Genomic DNA, 24,174 nt, shown 5'->3' with positions numbered 1-24,174 from the left:
CCAGCAGACCAAATTTGTTATTAAACTTGGTGAGATATGCAGAGGCTAAGTAAATATATCACTTTTGAGAAGGTCCACCTACCTGTTTCTCTAACCGTCCCCTCCCCACCCCCCTACCTGTCCCCCTTATTATCCCCGTAGCCCTCTCCCTTATCACCTCCCTCTTCTTCCCTCTGTTTTTTGCTTATTTTCCTTATCTCCTTTATTACAGATTTCGAATTCCATGCCAATCTCATGACGAAAATGTAGGCTTGGATTGATGTTAAATTTACATGCTATTTTATTTTGTTAAAGGCTTTAAACAGTAAAGTTTTGCATTCTTTTGTAATCATTACACAGGTAATTTTGGTGCTGGTCTGCAATAGTGAAAGTTTTATGGTGTTTTTTCCCTCTCCTTCCACAGTTGTTGACCCAATAGAATATAATAACAGTCCGTGGGATGAGGCACCATCGCCGACTGCAAACAACCTTGCGACATCGGTAAGGCTACCTGACCTGCCAGGCAGCCAGCCTCGGTCGTGCGTATCCATCAATCAGACGCGTGAGGCATTGCGGGCCTGGCATCTTGCCCGTACCCAGAGCACAAGAAAACTTGGAGGCCCAATGTCCTTCAACCCTCTTTCTTCATATCCACTCCACTCTGCAAATCTTCAATCATCAAGTCAGAGCCATGGCTTGACTGCACCATCCCGAGTTGCCAGCAATTGTCCAACATCATTTGAGATCTCAAGTACCATGAATAGGCCTGACAATCGAGGAAATCAGGCCTTATCTGTGAGTTACCACTTGCGTACAATAGTTTGCCTTTCCCTGTTTCCTTATGAACTTTCTCATATGAACTTTCCTTATGAAAAGCCTGGTGTTGGCTTAGCGGTTAGGGTGCCGGCTTGGGATCCTAGGATCCTGGGTTCGAATCCCAGTCGATCACTGAATTAACGCCAGGGGGGATGACTCAGCCTGTCATCCTTCTGAGGTCGGCAAATTGAGAACCAGTTCACTGGTAATTCCCTGTGTGTCACAAGAGGCGGCTAACAGGGTTGGCGGCAGGAAAGGCATCCGGAAGAGGCGGCTAACAGGGTTGGCGGCAGGAAAGGCATCCGGCCATAAAACTGCCTCAGAAAGGGGACCACGGTGCCAGAAAAAGGACAACCCCCGCTCTGTGGGGAAAATGGCATCTGAAGGTGGTTCTTCTATGTATTGTTGCTCTCTTCCATGAGCCTGATACATATAATACTCCAGACTTTTTGGATAAGTGTCAAGTAGTCATTAAGGTCGAAACTGGAATTGGGTGAAAGTTTCAGAGAGAGAGATACAGTATCTTCTTTATTATAATAGAGCAAACGTATATGGTTATGTTTATATGCGACCAAAACGTATTCTACTTCTTCAAATACAATTATCACCCAAAACACAGTTTGTGAACTCTTAATTACGTTTAGACTGCTGCGACCCCTTATACCTTTGAAGACCATTTAAAAGCCCTTTGACCCTTTAAGACCATGTCGACCCTATAGACCCCCTAAAACCCTGTCAATCCTATCGAGGCCATTAGAGCCCTTAGACCTTGTTGGACCCTTTAGAACTCTTTCATCCTTTAGAACCATAAGACCAATAAGACCCCTTTAGATCCTGTTAAAACCTTCTTAAGAACCTTTGGACCCCTTTTATCTATTAGACCCTTTCAACACTTTAGACACTTAGGGATCCTTTCACCCTTTAGACCTTTTAGACCCAACAGTCAGGTTCACTTTGTTTTTTCATTCAAAATTTTTGGAGATTAGCAACACTATACATTTTTGGAATACTCAGAGGGTGAGGAATCCAAAAATTAATGTTGGCATTTGCGTAGACACCTTTGCGAAAATGACACTCAGGACAGTGATGAAGATCTGTAAAAGCATATTCCTGAACGGTATAGACCTAGTAGATCCTGTGTATAGGACTTATAGTTCAATCTGATACTAACAAGGCTGCTTTCTTGCTTTATAGACCCATACCTATAACTTCAAAGGACTTGCAATATCATGTATTATGTAATACAGTTATATCACAAATATAAAGACAATGGTTTTCAATTACCTTTGTTTGTCGCTTTTCTATAATCCTGAGCACTATTTTGAGGCCTTTATTGGATTCCTTGACCTAGAAAACATAGGATTAGCATATTTAATTAAGTTTCTAGGTTGACTAGAAGCCGAGATAGCGCAAAGTATGTATTTTATGGCGGCCATTTTGAAAATCCAAAATGGCGGCCATGCAGGTGTCTGTGCAAATGCCAACATTGATTTTCGGATTCTCCATGCTCTGATTCCAAAAATGTACAGGTTTGCTAATCTCCCAAAATTTTGAACGAAATTTTATTTGTTAACATAGCGAACCTGACTACTCGACCCGTCAGACCTTTAAACCTTAAATCCCTTGACTCCCTTTAGATCACTTCGACCTTAACACGCTTTCATCCCCTTTCACCCTTCAGACATGTTAGACATGTTTGGACCCTTGATCATTTAGAGCTTTAGATCTTTAGACCACTTAGAACTTTTTAGACACTTCAGATCCCTTTAGATATCTTTAGAGCATTCAGACATTTACGTACTATAGAGATTAGACTGTATAGAGTATAGACCCTTTTCAACTCATTACACCCTTTAAACCCAAACTACTATTGGAAAATACCCTTTAGTTTAGACCCTTTAGACCTTTTCGACACACACCACGCAAACATCTATATTATTCTTGCAAAACAGAGACTATAGTGCTTTCAGCAAATAACGCGCAAACTCTACCCACCCAAACGGTGGGTATTCTGCTATTATAGGGTGTCTTCGCTCAACGTCGTCCCGGTTAACGTTGTTTCGTTATAATGTCTATAATAATTAGATACCATGGCTTCAAGGAACGTTGTGATTATTTAACCATAATTCCCTAATACGTCATCTGTCAGAGGAGACCTCGATTCAGCTGGGGAAGGGTGAGAACCCGCCGGGTCTCAGTGACTCACCACCCTCTCACTCTCCACCAGTAGATTGTTTTATTGTACTCAAGGGTGATTTTTTTTGTCCTTTATTTTACATTTATTAACAGTACTGCATTACAATGTACAAAACAGAATATATAAACAGTGACAAGCGCGAATTTACTTAAATGTGATGTATTAACGGATGTGGGGGTGAAGGAACCTAAACATACCTATTTCATTTATTTCTGATGGGATAAATTCATCCAGTTTCACTTAGCGTCGTCGTTTTCAAGAATATAACCACGACGTCAACCTACACCGAGGACCAAGTTTATCGATAATTGTGCGAGGGATGAAATTGGACGTGTTGACCAAGTGTAGCAGAATCCGTTAACAGATGCAATTGTTTAATAAATATTAAGCAGTAGAAAAGTTCCAATTCTAAATTATCCAAGAGGGTGGATATGTGTGGTTCAGAACAGCAGAACTAGGCAAAACAGGAGGTATATTTTTGAAATCGGTTTTGGTGAATGTTAATGTTTTTTTTTTTTTAGATCTTTACCCTACAATTGTTTCAGCATGCATTTAGCCATATTGTACTCCGCTCCTTTCCGATACCATCTCCAGGCATTGCAAATCGTGATTGCCGGGCACCGAAGGGGGCTCGGCAGTGACGCACGCTGAAAGGGAGTACTCAGTTTTCACTCTGGTTGTTGTACACCGCTCCTTTCCTATGCCATCTCCAGGCATTGCAAATCGTCATTGCAAATCGTCATTGCCGGGCACCGAAGGGGGCTCGGCAGTGACGCACGCTGAAAGGGAGTACTCAGTTTTCACTCTGGTTGTTTTCTTGTTTTCTTGTTTTCTTGTTTGTTTGTTTTCTTGTTTGTTTGTTTTCTTTCGTGTTTGTTTTTCCGGGCGATATCTCAGCCATCCTTTGAGCTAGGAAGCTGAAATTTTGGCACAATAGTGAGCAAGTCCTTTCTCAAAAACGCTATTTTTTGTTTTTTGATAAATCAATTAATTGAGGAGTTATTTAATTATTAGCGTTTAATTAAGTACTTATTTAATTAATCAAATTTCCTTTCTCTTCTGACCATTAACTCAGGCACCTTTTGAGTTAGGAAGCTGATATTTGGACATGCCAATGACCAGGTGATTTGACTGCAAAGGCTATTTTTGATTTATTAATTAATCAATCAGTTAATCGATTAATTATTTAATTATTCGATTGATGACTAAAAAATTTTTTTTTAGTTACAGATTCTGATGAAATGGTGGTGGTTTATGTGTTCTATGACCGAATTGATTAATAATTTAATTTTTTAATGATTATTATTTATTTATATTCATTATTAATCATTTATTTAATTTCTTTCTCATTTGGCCAATATCTCAGGCACCTTTTGGGCTCGGAAGCTAATATTTGGACATGAGTGACCAAGTGATGTGGCTATCAAGGATATTTTTGATTTATTGATTAATTATTTAATCGATTAATTATTTATTGATTGATTGATTAATTATTTATTGATTAATCAATTAATTATTTAATTTTTTAGTAATGACTTACTTAATTAAATTTCTAAAAGATATATCTTCGGATGAAGCACGAGGGGTTTAGTTAGGCTATTAGCCAATTGATTAAGAAAATATTTTGTGATAATCTTTTATTGATTTTAATTCTACAATTAATCAATCAATTAGCGTACACCTCTCCCTCCCAATGCAGCCTCTATGAGCTGCACTGTGGGATTGCCGCGCTGTAGGATATTTAATTATTTGGCATGGGGCGGTGTACTTTGAATGTATCTGTACTTGTTGTACACCGCACCTTTCCTATGCCATCTCCAGGCATTGCAAATCGTCAATGCTGGGCACCGAAGGGGGCTCGGCAGTGACGCACGCTGAAAGGGAGTACTCAGTTTTCACTCTGGTTGTTTTCTTTCTTGCTTTCTTGTTTTCTTGTTTTCTTGTTTGTTTGTCCGGACGATATCTCAGCCATCCTTTGAGCTTGGAAGCTGAAATTTCGGTACAGTAGTGAGCAAGTCCTTTGTCAAAAACGCTATTTTTTGTTTTTTGATTCATCAATTAATTGAGGAGTTATTTAATTATTAGCGATTAATTCAGTACTTATTTATTTAATTAAATTTTCTTTCTCTTCTGACCATGAACTCAGGCACCTTTTTTTTTTCTTTTTTTCTTTTTTTTTGTATACTGAATCGAGGCTCGTGAAAGAGCTAACATTTACTTCACAAACAAATCGACAAGACAAACGAAATACACAAAAAGAGGGAGCGGAAGACAAGATGGGGAGAAAAGGGGAAGCACACAAACACAACATCCGAGAGCAGGGAGATGTGTGGAAGGGAGAGGGCCCGGGGGGAGGAGGCATGGGAAGGGGGGGGGGGAGGGAGAAGTATAAAGCACAAGGACACCAAGGACTTCCAGGACAGAAGTTGGTATTTCAAAAAGTGTAATTGGGGTGAAATTAGCGGGGGTAGAAAAGATCACGGTTTTGGATGGGGGAAGATAAGAGATGGTGGTGAACAGCTGTTTTAAAGTCTTGGAGGGTGGAGTGGGATTGAAGAGAGTGAGGGAGTTTGTTCCAGAGGTGGGAGAAAAGAGGAATGAAGGAGTGAAGGTGAGCAGAGAGTCTTGATTTTGGCAGTTTAACCAAAAGAGGGTTGCAGGCAGATCTTGTGCGACCTGTAGGAATATTTGCGGGACAGAGCCCAGAGAGAGCTGGGGGGGGCAAGGCCAGAGAGGAGTCGGTAGAAGACGGAAAGACCACCAACCTGCCTGCGGTGAGTGAGTGAGAGGCCCTTGGAGTTAGCTTCATCGCGGGAGATTCCAATGATTCTGAATGCTTTGGTTTCAACAGCGCGAAGGCGAGCTAGGTGTGAGGCAGGAGCACCAGCCCAGAGGGGAGAGCAGTATTCCATTGAGCTGCGGATGAAAGCCTTGTATGTGGTGAGGAGCTCAGGTGTGCCAAGGAAGGACTTCGCACGACGGAGGATGCCCAGTCGGCGACTGGCTTTGGAGGCCAGATTTGAAATGTGGTTTTTCCAGGAAAGATCATGGTAGATAGTGAGACCCAAAAGCTTGAGTTTTTGAGCAGAACTTCTTGGAGAGGATTATTCAGAAAGTGGATGGGAGGGTTGTCCAGTCGGTCTTTTCGGAGAGACATCGTAAGAGTGTGAGATTTGTCAGGATTGAAAGACATGTTCCACTTGTTTGCCCAGTCTGTGATTTTGTCAAGGTCTGCAGAGAGTGAGGAGGCTGCAGACTGCCGATCTGAGGGATGAAGAATGGAGCGACAGAGAGTAGAGTCATCAGCAAAGAGATAGAGAGGATTTTCAAGAGAGTCAGAGAGATCATTGATGAAGACCAGAAAAAGCACAGGGCCCAGAACACTGCCTTGGGGAACTCCAGCCTGAACAGGAAGAGGAGATGAGAGAAACCCATTCAGGGCCACATGTTGACTACGACTAGAGAGGAAGTCCGCCAGCCATGCGTGGAGATTTCCATGGATACCAAAAGAGGAGAGTTTGGTGAGCAGAGCGGGGTGCCAGACCGTATCGAAGGCATGTGATATGTCAAGGGAGACTGCTCTAATTTCCTGTTTGGCATTGAGGACCTCCATCCATTGTTGAGAAAGCAGAAACAGCATGTCCAGAGTGGAGTTTCCAGGTCTGAAACCAAATTGATGATCAGAGATCAAGCCATTGGAGAAGAGGAAAGATTTCATATCTGAAGCAATGATGGATTCCATGACTTTGCTGATAATTGGGAGAAGGCTGATTGGTCTGTAGTTGCTGGGATCTGTTTTTACACCTTTTTTGTGCAAAGCGGTGATGTTGGCAGATTTCCAAGCAGATGGAAGATGACCTTGAGCAAAAGAGAGGGTGAAGAGAACAGAGAGAGGGAGTGAAAGAGCGGAAGAACATGATTTTAGGACCCGTGGGCTGATGCCGTCAGGTCCAGTTGCAGAATCAGAGTCGAGGGTTGACAGAAACTTTTCCACCTTGTCAGGAGGAAAGGACACAGAGTCCAGGAGCAGCTGGGTACGACTGGGTACGGTGGGTACAGAGAGGGATGGGTTTGGGACACAAGATTTAGAGGCAAATACAGAGTTGAGGCATTCAGCTTTTTCACGTGCGGAGTCAGCCGTGTGGCCATTTAAGGTGAGGGAGAGGATGGAGGGGGAACAAACACCAGAAACAGATTTTACCAGACGCCACCAGGATTTGGAAGAGGGAGACAGATAAGAGAGTTCGGTCCTGAGGACGGAGAGATATTGTTTCCTGGCTCTCCTGAGGGTGGACACACACTTGTTTCGGGCTTTGTGAAAGGAAATGAGATTTCCTTCCGTTGGATTTGCTTTCCAGGAGACGAAAGCAAGTTGTTTCTGGGCAATAGCCTCACCACAAGATTCCATGTACCATGGACGGGAGGAAGGGTATGACAACTGAAGACGAGAAGGGATAAATCTGTGCATGAGAGAGAGCAATTTACTTTGGAAGAATTCCCAGGATGAGTTGATGTCAGAGGCAGTAGAGATGGGAGACCAGTCCAGATGATTGATGGCTGCTTGAAGACCGTGCCAGTTGGCCTGAGTGAAATGCCAGACTCGTCGACGTTGAGGAGGCTCTCTGAAAATGGTCAGAGAGATGTCCACTTCAACAAGCACATTATCAGAAGAGCCGATTGGAGCAGAAGAAGGGCAGCAGACATTTTCAGGGAAGTTAGTCATAACCAAGTCCAGAAGAGAAGATTCTCCGTTGACTGAGATCCGGGTTGGGAAATTGACAGATTGTGTCAGTCCCAGTGAGTCACAGAAGTCCTTTGCTGAAGAGCCATGGCTGGTGAGAGTGGTACCCACCCCCAGCCAACTGGCATGGTGACAGTTGAAATCACCACATATGAGGAAGAGAGAGTTGGGATGGGTAGATAGAAGTTGGTCCATATTATCAGACAGCGAGATGTAGATGGAGTCATCACTGTTTGGTGGACGGTACAACACGCATATGAACAAAAGGTGGGAGCGAAGGGGAAGCCGAAGCCTAAGGTATTCCTGGGGGTGAGGTGGAGAGAGGGCAGTGCAGGGCGAGTGAGGAAGAGAGTTTTCTATAAAGATAGCAACCCCACCTCCAGGACGAGGCTCAGGTCTATCATACCGGAGGAGGGAGTAACCTGGGAGAGATACCAAGGAATCAGAGACATCATGAAGGAGGAAGGTTTCTGTTAAGCAGATCACGTCTGGTTTGTCAGAAGCAACCTGTATGGAGAGATCAGTTAAGTTTGAGCGAAGGCCCCGGATGTTTGAGGTCCATACTGTTAAGGAAGAGGAAGGGGGAGCATCGGATACAGAACAGGGGGGGGGGGGGGAGCGGTAGGGCAGGATGTGGAAGAGGAGGAAGAGGTAGGGAGAGCTGTTGCAGTTGTGTCAGAGATTACAGAATAGCTTGGAGAAAGGGAAGAATGGGGCGCACAAAAGGTTTGATGGTGTTTGGGTGAGGCGCAGTGAGGTGTTATTTGAGGAGGGGGAAGAGTGAGGCAGAAGGTTGAGGAAGATGAAGGTGAAAGTTGGAAGGGGGAAGAAGCGGGGAGGACGCTTTGAGGAGGAGGGGTGAGAGGGGAGTCTAGGAGGGGAGGAGTGAGAAGAGTCTCGGAGGGGAGGGGTGTGGGGGGAGTTTAGGAGGGAAGGGGCAGGGGGGGAGATTTGAAAGGGATGGGTGTTTGGGAAGATTTGGGGGGGAGGGGCAAGGGGAAGATTTGACAGAGATGGGTGATGGGGAAGATTTGGAGGGGAGGGGTGTGATTGGATTTTGAAAAGTGTACGATTTATGGGAAACGAACATTTATTGAAAAATGAGTTTCTTGAGACATTCGAGTCAAAAATACGTTTGAGGACGCTGAAGGATGGGTGGAGTTCTGGAGAGTTTAGGGAATGAATGAAAGATGCACTGTAAGAGATGGAATTTTTTTTTTGAATGAATAGAATTGGTGAGCAAGTCGAATGCATCCTTTTATAGAAGAAGTCGGAAAAAGTGTTATAGAATATGACATAATAATAAAGTTCTTCAGGGGACAGATGAAACATGTATTAACAACTTGATCACGTGATCTCGAACAACGTGGTCGAAGAACGAAAGAACAAATAACGAAGAACGAAAGAGCAAAAGAACGAAGAACGAAAGAACAAATAAGAACGCACAAGCGGATAAGAACAGGGAAGGAAAATTTATTTATTTTTTTTTTTTGAGATTTTAAAACAAGGGAGTATGGGTGAAAAGACCGTGAAAAACAGAGACTGTAAGTAGTTGCAGTGCGATCGAAGAACCGCTGAGACAAAAACAAAAGCCTCAAGCCAAGGTCTGAGGACATGGTAGCCTTCTAGTACTACACTAGGCCTCAGAATATACGATACGAAAAAACCGACGATTCTGTACACAGGTATGAAAAACCAACACCGAGAAACCTATTAAAGTCACCCCAACAGGTACATGCACCGAAAGAAAGATAAAGATACGACAAAAACACAAATGTGAAAGATCACTTAGCTTCGAAAGCGTGAGCGCATGGAACAGCTTCGAAAAGACGTGATCTCGCGAGATTTTTGAGTTAGGAAGCTGATATTTGGACATGCCAATGACCAGGTCATTTGGCTGCAAAGGCTATTTTGATTTATTAATTAATCAATCAGTCAATTAATCGATTAATTATTTAATTATTCGATTAATGACTAAAAAACTTTTTTTTTTAAAGTTACAGATTCTGATGAAATGGTGGTGGTTTATGTGTTCTCTGACCGAATTGATAAATAATTTAATTTTTTTATGATTATTATTTATTTATTTTCATAATTAATCATTTATTTATTTTCTTTCTCATTTGGCCAATATCTCAGGCACCTTTTGAGCTCGGAAGCTAATATTTGGACATGAGTGACCAAGTGATGTGGCTATCAAGGATATTTTTGATTTATTGATTCATTAATTAATCGATTAATTATTTAATTATTCGATTCATTACTAAAAAAAATAAAAAAATTCAGTTACAGATTCTGATGAAATGGTGGTGGTTTATGTGTTCTGTGACCGAATTGATTAATAATTTAATTTTTTCATGATTATTATTTATTTATTTTCATTATTAATCATTTATTTATTTTCTTTCTCATTTGGCCAATATCTCAGGCACCTTTTGAGCTGGGAAGCTAATATTTGGACATGACAGTGACCAAGTGATGTGGCTATCAAGGATATTTTTGATTTATTGATTAATCATTTAATCGATTGATTATTTATTGCTGAATCAATTAATTATTTAATTTTTTATTAATGACTTCTTTAATTAAATTTCTAAAAGATACATCTTCGGATGAAGCACGAGTGGTTTAGTTATGCTCTTAGCCAATTGATTAAGAAAATAATTTGTGATAATCTTTTATTGATTTTAATTATACAATTAATCAATGAATTAGCGTACACCTCTCCCTCCCAAAGCAGCCTCGATGAGCTGCACTGCGGTATTGCCGGGCGCCGGAGGCTGAAGGATATTTAATTATTTGGCATGGGGGCGGTGTACTTTGAATGTATGTGTACTTGTTTTCTTTCTTGTTTTCTTGTTTGTTTGTTTGTCCGAGTGATATCTCAGCCATCCTTTGAGCTAGGAAGCTGAAATTTCGACACAATAGTGAGCAAGTCCTTTGACAAAAATAGTATTTTTTGTTTTTTGATAAATCAATTAATTGAGGAGTTATTTAATTATTAGTGGTTAATTTAGTACTTATTTAATTAATCAAATTTCCTTTCTCTTCTGACCATTAACTCAGGCACCTTTTGAGTTAGGAAGCTGATATTTGGACATGCCAATGACCAGGTGATTTGGCTACAAAGGCTATTTTTGATTTATTAATTAATCAATGAATCGATTAATTATTTAATTTTTCGATTAATTACTAAAAAAAAAAAAAATCAGTTCCAGATTCTGATGAAATGGTGGTGGTTTATGTGTTCTGTGACCGAATTGATTAATAATTTTATTTCATCATGATTATTATTTATTTACTTTCATTATTAATCATTTATTTATTTTCTTTCTCATTTGGCCAATATCTCAGGCACCTTTTGAGCTGGGAAACTAATATTTGGACATGACAGTGACCAAGTGATGTGGCCATCAAGGATATTTTTGATTTATTGGTTAATCATTTAATCGATTAATTATTTATTGATTAATCGATTAATTATTTATTGATTAATCAATTAACTATTAAATTTTTTATTAATGACTTATTTAATTAAATTTCTAAAAGATACATCTTCGGATGAAGCACTGGTGGTTTAGTTATGCTATCAGCCAATTGATTAAGAAAATATTTTGTGATAATCTTTTATTGATTTTAATTTTACAATTAATCAATCAATTATTGTACACCTCTCCCTCCCAATGCAGTCTCTATGAGCTGCACTGCGGTATTGACGGGCGCCTGAGGTGCCCCGGCAATGCCGTGCTGTAGGATATTTAATTATATGGCATGGGGGCGGTGTACTTTGAATGTTTCTGTACTTGTTTAAAAATGTATTTATTCTGAAAATCATTAAGTTCTTCCAGCATATTATAGACTGACTTGCATGGTTGGTAAACAAGTGTTTTTTTTTGTAAGACAAACATGGTGTGAATACCTTGTTATGCTATTTCTACAAGTAGGCAAGGTAGCAGCATTTTCAAGATACCCAATACCTCTCACCTGTGATGTATTGTTGATCATGTTGGGTGACTTAAACCACCAGCACTGATCCCTATTTAGAATAGTCTGGAGGCACTTCCAGGAAATGTGACAGTAGGGGTACACTCATGTTACAAGCTGGCAACAATGTTTTTCTGAAAGCCCAGACCTCTAGGAACCCAAAAAGTCTTGTTGCCAGCTTGGGAAATGGTTTGGACCAGATTTGTGGCCATTTTTCAAAATGGCCGCCTACATTTTTGGTGTTTTCTAATATTTGAGCTCTAGAACTTATATCTGGCTGTCTTAAAGGTCTCTAGGGTTATGACCTTATAACATATAGTCATACAACAATCCTCACCCAAATTGGGGTGCATGGCATATCTATAAGTGGTTTTATTGAAGCAAAAAGGCAAAAATATGCCTGAAAAACGCCTTCATTTTGATTTTTCCAAATCACTAAATTGCATACTGTGAAGTTGTTCTTTGGTCAATTTCTTTCAAAATAGTTTTAAAATTTGCCCAGATCCCTCCTCTTCATTAGCAAATCTTCAGGAATATACCCAAGTTCTCAGAAAATATGTTTTATGCATGATCAGCTACCCCTACCCCCTAAATCACAAAACGTGCCAATTTTCAATATTTCCAGATTCCAACCAATATCATTGTTGTATGACTTTTTCTCATCATGATAGGTCCAAATTAACTTACTCTATGTGATTAGGTGTTAATAAAAATTGAATTTCACACTTTAGTGAAAATCCAAGATGGCTGCCAAATGGCCAATAAAATATAATATTTCACATTATGACGTTAAGTTAAGGTAATGCAGTCTACCATTTGATACCAACACATTTTTGAGACATAATATATTGCAATAATGATGCTTTCCTTTGTATCCTTCCTCAGGTCCTGCCCGAATCATCATTTTAACATAATTGTTGTGTTAACAATGTACTATAACATATTGCTTGTTGCATGTGCTGTAAATAGCTTTCAGTGTTGTGGTAGACATAGTCTTTGTCTCTTTCCAGATATGAATGAAGATGGAACCTGTAGCTGTGATAGGTGGGAGACGGAAGAGAGAATCAGTTGCACTGGACATCGACTGGAGCACATGCTTCATTTGCCAAGGCAACAGAAAAAATGAAAAGACAACCAAGCCCACAGATGTTGGTCTCGAACGCTTTAAAGACTGTGTGATTACGAGACAGAAATACCATGACCATGAGTACATCTCAACACTTGACAGAATACAGAGTATTGACCTTGATGATGAAAAAGAACACATAGTATGGCACAGGGGCTGTTATTCAAAGTTTACACATGCCAACCATATTGAGAGACTGAAAAATCGGCATGAAAAGGAAGCAAAGGACTCGTGTGACCAACCATCTACATGCATTCGCCCCTCTTCTAAAGCATCAGTTGCTTCAGTGTCCTGGGACAAATGTATTTTCTGTCAGGAGGATAAGGCAGGAAAGCAATTGAGGAATGTAGCCACTTTAGAGACCTCAGACAGAATACTAAATGATGCTCAAAAGAACAAGATTATGAGATGCCGGTTGGCAGGAATAAGTGACCTAATAGCTGCTGAAGGGAAGTACCACCTTCCTTGTTATGTAACCTTCAGGAGGAAGTCTGAGTCAACTGTGGTAGAAGAAGGCCCAGAATATCCACCAGATGTTTGTTTCAACAAAATGATCGAGGAGGTGGATGCTGGGCTGTCTGGAGGAGACATCTATACCATGAAAACCATCTGGCACCAATACTGTTACATGATGAGAAGAGACTTCAGTGTCTGTGTGGAGCAATGTGACCGACAGAGTTACAAAGCATTCAAGAACAAAGTCAAAAGGGTATTAGGAGATAGGGCAGATTTTGTACAGTCCATGAATCAACAGGATTCACTTCTAGTCTTCCCACTAATTCAAACAGGTATTGTTGTTCAGAACTTAGCAGAGATGGCAGATGAGCTAGAACAAAGTGAGATACAAGATTCTGATGAAACCTCCCAGCACATTCCATCTTTCTCAGCCGAAACAAAGGACAAGGAACTCTTGAGTTGGCTTTACAGAGTGGCAGTCAAAATGAGAAATGACATCAAGACAATGCCAGGACACTCAGATATTGGAGACATCAACACTGAAAGTGCACAGAAGGTGGTTCCTGAAAGCCTTTACATTTTCCTACGCCTGCTGTGTGATTGTGACAGCATATTTGAAGATTCTGAAGGGACCTCCGAAGGTGATGATGATGGAGAAAGCAAAAGGATTTTGAGCATAGCACAGGACATAGTATGTTTGGCATCTGGTGGCAGAAAGCAGACACCAAAGCAACTAGGGCTAGCTCTCACTGTTCACCAAGCAACAAGGTCCAAGGACTTGGTGCAACTAATGCATGCTGCAGGACATGGTGTTAGTTATGAAACTGTAAGAAGAGCTGACACTGCCCTTGCAAACTCTGTCTTGGCCAGATATGTTGAGCAAAACAACACAATAATACCCCTGAATTTTGCACAAGCTACCTACCAAGGATACATCAGATATGCTAATGATAACATTGACATCATAGAGGAGACCCTTGACGGTCAAGGCTCCTTTCATGCCTCACAGTCTGCTGCCTTTCGAAGAAGCATACCTGGCGAAAAGACCATTGCACCTGATGTCAAGTCAAGCAGTAGCAGATCTGTAACTGTGCCAGAGCATTTCAATGAGATTCAACCTTCAGGCATGGGCACCCAGAAACCCGAAGCAACATTTCCAGTAGCTGTGAAAGCTGATTGGTATATGGAATCGGATGCCCAGGTTATCTCTGAGGCTATGGCCATAGATGTGTCATGGCTCCTTGCACGTCAGTCTCACACCGAGGACCAGCATGTTCCAGGCTGGACAGCATTTAACCAGCGTGTGTCTGATGTGAATCCAGCAAAGACTACAGTAGGGCCTATGCCGATAATCAATGAGCCTGCACATGAGTTTGACACCATCTGGACAGTGATTCAAAACTGCCAAAGGATGACTGCTGCACTAGGGCAAACGTATACAGTACTTACCTTTGATGAGCAACTGTACTGTAAAGCCAAGATGTTGCAGTGGGCCAAACCAGACAAATGCAAAAACCTAGTGGTGATGCTTGGTGGTTTCCATATTCAAATGAATTTCACCAAGGTTATTGGACAGTACATGGCAGATTCCGGCTTGAAGAACATTCTGGTAGAAAGTGGTGTGTATGGCGAGAACACTGCACAGAACATCCTCAACGGGAAACAATGGAACCGCACAATCCGTGCCCACAAGCTTGTGTTTGAGGCATTATGGCGAATTCTGTGGCAGAAGATCCTACATTGGCTGAATGAAAATGAAGTACAGATTGATGCAGAAATCAATCAGGTATCAGAGGACCTTTCGAGAGCTTTCCAGCAGGCAGACGATGAGGCCATCTACAGTGCTCTGAGGCGTCTGGTGCCCAAGGCCTACCAGGTCAGTGCCCTAATAGAAGACATGGACAGGGCTGAGGAGTTTGTCTGCCGTCTTTACAACCCGAAAGGAGACGCAAAGGAAATCCAGGCGCTGAGATGTTCCCAATTCAGAAAAGTTGGTAAAAAGCCAGAGAACATGCCACCAACAGAGGATGCATTGCACCAGCACATTTTAAGGGCACATCATCAAGCCCTTGTGTGGCGAAATGCCAATGTGCCAAATCCAGGAATCCCCAATCCAACAACATCCGGCTGGTACCTTGAGGACAACCAGCTGATGCCCCGTCTCATGACCAAGGAAGAGCTCACAGCAGAATGTGTCAAAATTGCGACGTGTGCATGTACCTCAAAGGCCCGTCCATGTCTAACTGGCAGGTGCAACTGTAGGAAAAATGGATTGCGGTGCACATTGGCATGCAAATGTGCAGACTTATGCAGGAACCCCCTCAATGACTCTGATAGTGATTAGACGACATGCATGGAAACTTGAGTATATTCCATAATGTCATATTGTTACTATGCTGGCTGTATTTGACGTAATGTAACTAGTCTTGCTTCAGCTCTGTTCCACCAATGTATTACTAGTCTATGATATGACTGTATCCCACATTCTGTCACTTATGTATGAATAGCCAGATTAGCTTGTTGGGTATGACTTTGTTAATTCAGTGCCAAATATTTGTTTAGTTTAAAGGTGCAAGCATTGCATTGACGTTTGTATTGTTTGGATCAGTGTAACATAATAATGTTTGCATTATGTATACAAGTTATGTATGTTTATTTTTGTTTTACATTAAATAATATAGCTTATATTTTACAATCTTCTATGTCTTCATTTATGTAAGTGCCTTGTTTGTCAGCTATGTTGGAACTAATATACTCCGCAAACAAGGCACTTCCAAATCCACACTACTTTCCTGAAATTCAAATGTTATAAAACATAAATTTTACATAAAGTCCCCCTCTAAAATAATACATCTTCAACTCATCAAGACTCTTTCACATACATGTGACCTATAGAATAGTAGTGCCTCATATATTTAGTATAAATGGAACATTTTAGAAGTGCCTCTGAATGAAATTGCAGTCTTATGGTCTCACGCCACCAAATATTCTATGGCCATTTGGCAGCCATCTTGGATTTTCACTAAAGTGTGAAATTCAATTTTTATTAACACCTAATCACATAGAGTAAGTTAATTTGGACCTATCATGATGAGAAAAAGTCATACAACAATGATATTGGTTGGAATCTGGAAATATTGAAAATTGGCACGTTTTGTGATTTAGGGGGTAGGGGTAGCTGATCATGCATAAAACATATTTTCTGAGAACTTGGGTATATTCCTGAAGATTTGCTAATGAAGAGGAGGGATCTGGGCAAATTTTAAAACTATTTTGAAAGAAATTGACCAAAGAACAACTTCACAGTATGCAATTTAGTGATTTGGCAAAATCAAAATGAAGGCGTTTTTCAGGCATATTTTTGCCTTTTTGCTTCAATAAAACCACTTATAGATATGCCATGCACCCCAATTTGGGTGAGGATTGTTGTATGACTATATGTTATAAGGTCATAACCCTAGAGACCTTTATGACAGCCAGATATAAGTTCTAGAGCTCAAATATTAGAAAACACCAAAAATGTAGGCGGCCATTTTGAAAAATGGCCACAAATCTGGTCCAAACCATTTCCCAAGCTGGCAACAAGACTTTTTGGGTTCCTAGAGGTCTGGGCTTTCAGAAAAACATTGTTGCCAGCTTGTAACATGAGTGTACCCCTACCACCTTTTCTAGGCCACTTTTGGGGATATGCCTCCAGACTAGAAGGACTGTATGAAAATAGTGTCAGTACAAACTAGGTATAGATCAAAGTCAGTTTGAAATATGGATCAGATATGAACAACATTTTTCAATACACGTTCACAAATCTGCAGATGGAAAAGCAAGTATGAAAACATAGCTTTATACCAGGTAAAAATTCTGTGTATGACAAAACTTATACATGTAAAAAGATGCAGATCTTGTAACGTAGCTGCATGCCTGACTCACGTAGCTGGAGCAGACAGTGAATCAGGTATTGGCAAATCATAATATATAGCTAGGGATTTATAGGATATTGATTTTGATCATGATGTTCATACCTGTTCTAAAATGTTGAAGAGCTGCTGTGATAGTGTCACCAATTCATCATGCTTGAGTCTCTGTGGCAAGTGCTTATGTTTTCTGGGGTCATTAAATCCCATAACAGAGTCAAAAATGTGAGGAACTCCACACAGCTGCTGTTGCAGGGTTGGTCTCTGGGGGTCTAACATCCAAAGTGTATCGCAGAGAACCCCCATAAAATGTTCTCCAAGGTGTAGGTATTCCCTCCTCAAACTGAGGTCACCGGCACGCAAGAACGTTAGGATGGAGTTGTAAAGTTCGAACTTCGCATTTTTTCGTGTCGTGTCTCTGGCACGGAGCAGGTATTTTTCTTTGGCAGACTGCATCATGAGTTCAAAAACATTGGTCCTCTTTTGAACAACTAGCATGTCTACCACAAATTTAAAATACTTCCCAAATTCCAGACAGTCACTAACTTGTTCGGTTAGGGGGATAGCTTGGAAAAATCCGCCGGGGGACGATCCAACCATCGCAGTGACCTTCGATTCAGCATGTTCTGTGTCCAGAACAAATTGATCAGCACTGCCCGAGGTCAGAGTCCTATCGCACACCGATTCGTGCACATAAAGAAAACTTGCCGAGGCATCACACGATACAATGCCGATAGGTCGAAGAGTTTTCACTCCACAAACAAGAGATACAGAAATAAGCGGAATATTTGGACCACAAAAGAACTAATTTGACTCACAATGTTTGTCCTAGTTTTCACAAAGCCGCTATTTTAATATACATGTGTTATGATCCGGCAGCGCAATTCCCGCGAGGCGCGAATACTTGAGGCAGCACGGCATTGTTTATGTCTCATGTGCTCTATAATTTATGATGTACTCTATATTATATAGACGACGCGCGCTCTTGTAGGTACCATTGGGAATTTGAAAAAAAAAAAATTGTTGACGTGCAGGGTCAAAATCGATGCGCGCGCTGACCAGAGACCGGAAATTTATTTCTTTTGGCCTAACATCCCTATTTCATTTATTTCTGATGGGATAAATTCATCCAGTTTCACTTAGCGTCGTCGTTTTCAAGAATATAACCACGACGTCAACCTAAACCGAGGACCAAGTTTATCGATAATTGTGTGAGGGATGAAATTGGACGTGTTGACCAAGTGTAGCAGAATCCGTTAACAGATGCAATTGTTTAATAAATATTAAGCAGTAGAAAAGTTCCAATTCTAAATTATCCAAGAGGGTGGATATGTGTGGTTCAGAACAGCAGAACTAGGCAAAACAGGAGGTATATTTTTGAAATCGGTTTTGGTGAATGTTAATTTTTGTTTTTTTTAAGATCTTTACCCTACAATTGTTTCAGCATGCATTTAGCCATATTGTACTCCGCTCCTTTCCGATGCCATCTCCAGGCATTGCAAATCGTGATTGCCGGGCACCGAAGGGGGCTTGGCAGTGACGCACGCTGAAAGGGAGTACTCAGTTTTCACTCTGGTTATTGTACACCGCTCCTTTCCTGTGCCATCTCCAGGCATTGCAAATCGTCATTGTCGGGCACCGAAGGGGGCTCGGCAGTGACGCACGCTGAAAGGGATTACTCAGTTTTCCTGGTTGTTGTTCACCGCTCCTTTCCTATGCCATCTCCAGGCATTGCAAAACGTCTTTGCCGGGCACCGAAGGGGGCTCGGCAGTGACGCACTCTGAAAGGGAGTACTCAGTTTTCACTCTGGTTGTTTTCTTTCTTTCGTTCTTGTTTGTTTGTTTATTTTTCTTTTTTGTTGCACACCGCACCTTTCCTATGCCATGTCCAGGCATTGCAAAACGTCATTGCCGGGCACCGAAGGGGGCTCGGCAGTGACGCACGCTGAAAGGGAGAACTCAGTTTTCACTCTGGTTGTTGTACACCCCACCTTTCCTCTGCCATCTCCAGGCATTGCAAAACGTCATTGCCAGGCACCGAAGGGGGCTCGGCAGTGTCGCACGCTGAAAGGGAGTACTCAGTTTTCACTCTGGTTGTTTTCTTGTTTTCTTGTTTTCTTGTTTGTTTGTTTTCTTTCTTGTTTGTTTTTCCGGGCGATATCTCAGCCATCCTTTGAGCTAGGAAGCTGAAATTTTGGCACAATAGTGAGCAAGTCCTTTCTCAAAAACGCTATTTTTTGTTTTTTGATAAATCAATTAATTGAGGAGTTATTTAATTATTAGCGATTAATTAAGTACTTATTTAATTAATCAAATTTCCTTTCTCTTCTGACCATTAACTCAGGCACCTTTTGAGTTAGGAAGCTGATATTTGGACATGCCAATGACCAGGTGATTTCTCTGCAAAGGCTATTTTTGATTTACTAATTAATCAATTTATCAATTAATCGATGAATTATTTAATTATTCGATTGATGACTAAAATTTTTTTTTTTTTAAGTTACAGATTCTGATGAAATGGTGGTGGTTTATGTGTTCTATGACCGAATTGATTTACAATTTAATTTTTTAATGATTATTATTTATTTATATTCATTATATTAATCATTTATTTAATTGTTTCTCATTTGGCCAATATCTCAGGCACCTTTTGGGCTCGGAAGATAATATTTGGACATGAGTGACCAAGTGATGTGGCTATCAAGGATATTTTTGATTTATTGATTAATTATTTCATCGATAAATTATTTATTGATTAATTGATTAATTATTTATGATTAATCAATTAATTATTTAATTTTTTATGAATGACTTATTTAATTAAATTTCTAAATGATACATCTTCGGATGAAGCACTAGTGGTTTAGTTAGGCTGTTAGCTAATTGATTAAGAAAATATTTTGTGATAATCTTTTATTGATTTTAATTCTACAATTAATCAATGAATTAGCGTACACCTCTCCCTCCCAATGCAGCCTCTATGAGCTACACTGCGGCATTGCCGGGGGCCCGAGGCGCCCCGGCAATGCCGCGCTGTAGGATATTTAATTATTTTGCATGGGGGCGGTGTACTTTGAATATATCTGTACTTGTTTGTTTGTTTGTTTGTTTGTTTGTTTTCTTGGTTGTTTGTCCGGGCGATATCTCAGCCATCCTTTGAGCGAGAAAGCTGAAATTTTGGCACAATAGTGAGCAAGTCCTATGTCAAAAACATTATGTTTTGTTTTTTGATAAAATAATTATTTGAGGAGTTATTTAATTATTAGCGATTAATAAAGTACTTATTTAATTCATTAAATTTCCTTTCTCTTCTGACCATTAACTCAGGCACCTTTTGAGTCAGGAAGCAGATATTTGGACATGCCAATGACCAGGTGATTTGGCTGCAAAGGCTATTTTTGATTTATTAATTAATCAATTAATCAATTAATCGATTAATTATTTAATTATTCGATTAATGACTGAATTTTTTTTTTTTTTTTAAGTTACAGATTCTGATGAAATGGTGGTGGTTTATGTGTTCTATGACCGAATTGATTAATAATTTAGTTTTTAATGATTATTATTTATTTCTTTTCATTATTAATCATTTATTTATTTTCTTTCTCATTTGGCCAATATCTCAGGCACCTTTTGAGCTAGGAATCTAATATTTGGACATGAGAGTGACCAAGTGATGTGGCTATCAAGGATATTTTTGATTTATTGATTAATCATTTAATCGATTAATTATTTATTGATTAATCAATTAATTATTTAATTTTTTACTCCTGACTTATTTCATTAAATTTCTAAAAGATACATATTCGGATGAAGCACCAGTGGTTTAGTCATGCTATTAGCCAATTGATTAAGAAAATATTTTGTGATAATCTTTTATTGATTTTAATTGTACAATTAATCAATCAATTATTGTACACCTCTCCCTCCCAATGCAGTTTCTATGAGCTGCGCTGCGGTATTTCCGGGCGCCGGAGGCGCCCCGGCAATGCCGCGCTGTGGCATATTTAATTATTTGGCATGGGGGCGGTGTACTTTGAATGTATCTGTACTTGTTTGTTTTCTTGTTTTCTTTCTTGTTTGTCCGGGCGATATCTCAGCCATCCTTTGAGCTTGGAAGCTGAAATTTCGGCACAATAGTGAGCGAGTATTTTCTCAAAAACGGTATTTTTGGTTTTTTGATTAATCAATTTATTGATGAGTTACTTACTTATTATTATCTATCAATTAAGTACTGTCACGTGATTGCCCACCGACATAACAGTACTTATATATTTCCTTTCTCTTCTGGGCATTATCTCAGGCACCTTTTGAGCTCGGGAGCTGATATTTGGACATGCCCATGACCAAGTGATTTGGCTGTATGGGCTATTTTTGATTTATTGATTGATCAATTAATCGATTAATTATTTGATTAATGACTTTATTTTTTATTTTTTTAGGTACAGATTTGAATGAAATGGTGGTGGTTCATGTATTCTATTAGACAATTGATAAAAAAATTATGATTATTATTTATTTATTTTCATTATTAGTCATTTATTTATTTTCTTTCTCATCTCGGCAATATCGCAGGCACCATTTGAGCAAGGATATTTGTACATGATGGTGACTACGTGATGTGGCTATAAAGGATATTTTTGATTTATCGATTAATAAATTAATTTTTTTTATTTATTATTATTAATGACTTATTTAATTAAATTCCTAAAAGTTGCATCTTTGGATGAAGCACTAGTGGTTTCGTTATGCTATTAGCAAATTGATTGAGAAAATATTTTATGATGATCTTTTATTGATTTTAATTATGCAATTAATCAATCAATTATTGCACACCTCTCCCTCCAAATACAGTCTCTCTGAGCTGCACGGCGGTATTGCCGGGCGCCAGAGGCGCCCCGGCAAAGCCGCGCTGAAGGATATTTAATTATTTTGCATGGGGGCGGTGTACTTTGAATGTATCTGTACTTGTCTTAACTCTTTCTCACCTCAGGTTTTTCCAATGGCTGCTGCCACAGAAATCTTTCACCCACAACAAGAAACGAGTTCTCTGCAATGCGAGGCTTCACTGTGGTCACATAGCGAAATGCAGAATCAGCACTCGCCATCAGACCAACAGAGCTTTACTCCATCAGCAAAAGTGTATAAAATACATCCTCAAGCCAGAGCAAAGGAAAACTCCAGACTGCAACAATGTGTCTTTCCTAAACGTAACATGGCAGCAAAACAACATAAAATCATGTTTCAAAATAACACGGCGATGTTGAAACGAGGTTCGTCCATCATGCAAAATGATTTCATTCCACAAGTTTCCTCGACACCAATACAGGCACCCAATGGGCAACATCGCAGAATATTTCCACAACATTACTTTAGCATTCCGTGTGAGGAGAAAGCACAGCAGCACACACCGCTGCAACATTCTTCACGAGAACACAACCCGCCACAATTCTCCAATTCAATACACCAGGAAAAGCCTTCAGGGTGTTTCTCAGTCCAACCGTTCAAAACACTACAACAGCACAATTCGCCATGGCAGGCCTCAGCACAGCAACAAGCAAAACATTTCTCATCCCAACACCACAACAGGACATCGCAACAACAACTAGCAGCACAACAGTATTCGCGACAACACCTTCATTCTTCACCAAATTGCAATACAAAGCTACAGCACAACACAATCCCTCCAACCTACCACAAAACATTGCCGTACCATGTGTTGCAGCAAGAACACATGGTGCGCCAGAGGCATGGCATGACGGAACACATATCGGTACAACAAGATGCCACCACAGTGCATCTAAATCCAGAAAGCTGCAGGACAATACGCAATGACATTGCGGCACAGCAGCGATTTCGATTGCAACACATAACAGCGGCACGACCATACAATGAAAAACCGCAACAGAAACCATTGCAACGGTACAATTCAAACTCGCAACAATATCCTCCACAAGCTTGCGCCTCTCCAAAACAATACCATGTTGCAGTCGAACAGCAAGCTTTGCGACAACGTACTTTGCCTCAAGAAAATACATCATTGCAACAAACTGTTGGGAAAAGATATGGCTTAACACCACAACAGCACAACTCACAATACTTATTGTTACAACAGCCAGTAACTCCGCCACAGCATGACATATTTCTACCAGATGCTTCGCAACAACACAATTCCCCACAGCACACCATATACCAGCACTGTACACCACAACATGGATCGTCGGAATGCAAGCTGACCCCCAGACTGAAATCAGAGTGTTACGGCATGACAGTGCACCGCAGTGATTTGGTGTGACTTTGAAAGGACATGGGTAGGGTCTGCATTGTACTCTGTTGTACTCTGCATCTGCGATATCATGGAACCATTACAAGGCGATTTTAAAACTTATTTTGATGTACCGTACTTCTGGCAATATTTACACTTTTTAACATGATGAAATCACGCAACATTATGATGTTATTTTGAAAAGTGAATAAAAGCTTGGTCTTACTCCTTCATGGACTTTTTCCAGTTTCCTATTCTGATTCTGATGTACTATACTCTGTTATAGAGTATCTGTGCTGCTAAAGCAGTTTATTGACAAGGGTTGTTGTTGTTGTTGTATCGCCCTGGACAGTTCTTTCAAACAAGCCCGCGGCACAGAGATAACCAATTGATCTCGAAAGAGCGACCCAGAGATCCCCCACATTCAGCCTGGTGTACCTCGCCTACTTGGTCAGGACCGAGAGAGGCAGAGAGAGAGACAGAGACACAAGAGGGAAAGGGCCGATCCATGGGGACCGATCGGCACTGACTGTGAGCACACTGGCCTGACGAATCCAGGCAGCAGGGAAGAATGGGGCAGATTTGGTTCCCGACTTACGTTGGGGTGGTACAACACCACCAGGTGGAAGTGTCCCCGATAGTTGTATTGACAAGGGTTATATTAGGTGGTTTACCATTGCCCTCCGAGCTGTCCAGCCT

General features: G+C 40.4%; 1 protein-coding gene and 1 long non-coding RNA gene across 2 annotated transcripts in view; both read left to right on the top strand.

The window, feature by feature from the left end:
• LOC137412827 (uncharacterized) overlaps positions 1–23,715 on the top strand; it is a 232,703-nt gene extending 208,988 nt beyond the window's left edge. Inside the window, exons 13-14 of the mRNA XM_068098159.2 lie at positions 404–774; positions 22,204–23,715. Of these exons, the coding sequence (XP_067954260.2) occupies positions 404–774; positions 22,204–23,505 (1,673 nt within the window). The 3' untranslated portion in view covers positions 23,506–23,715. The remainder of the gene's footprint in view (positions 1–403; positions 775–22,203) is intronic.
• The window catches only part of LOC144889486 (uncharacterized), a 497,490-nt gene that overhangs the window by 150,190 nt on the left and 323,126 nt on the right, over positions 1–24,174 (top strand). The window lies entirely within an intron of this gene.

This window comes from Myxine glutinosa, chromosome 1, assembly GCF_964187855.1.
Source record: "Myxine glutinosa chromosome 1, kmMyxGlut1.1, whole genome shotgun sequence".
NCBI lineage: Eukaryota > Metazoa > Chordata > Myxini > Myxiniformes > Myxinidae > Myxine > Myxine glutinosa.
The sequence above is the reverse complement of the archived record's forward strand: the minus strand, read 5'-3'. Positions and strand labels throughout refer to the sequence as shown.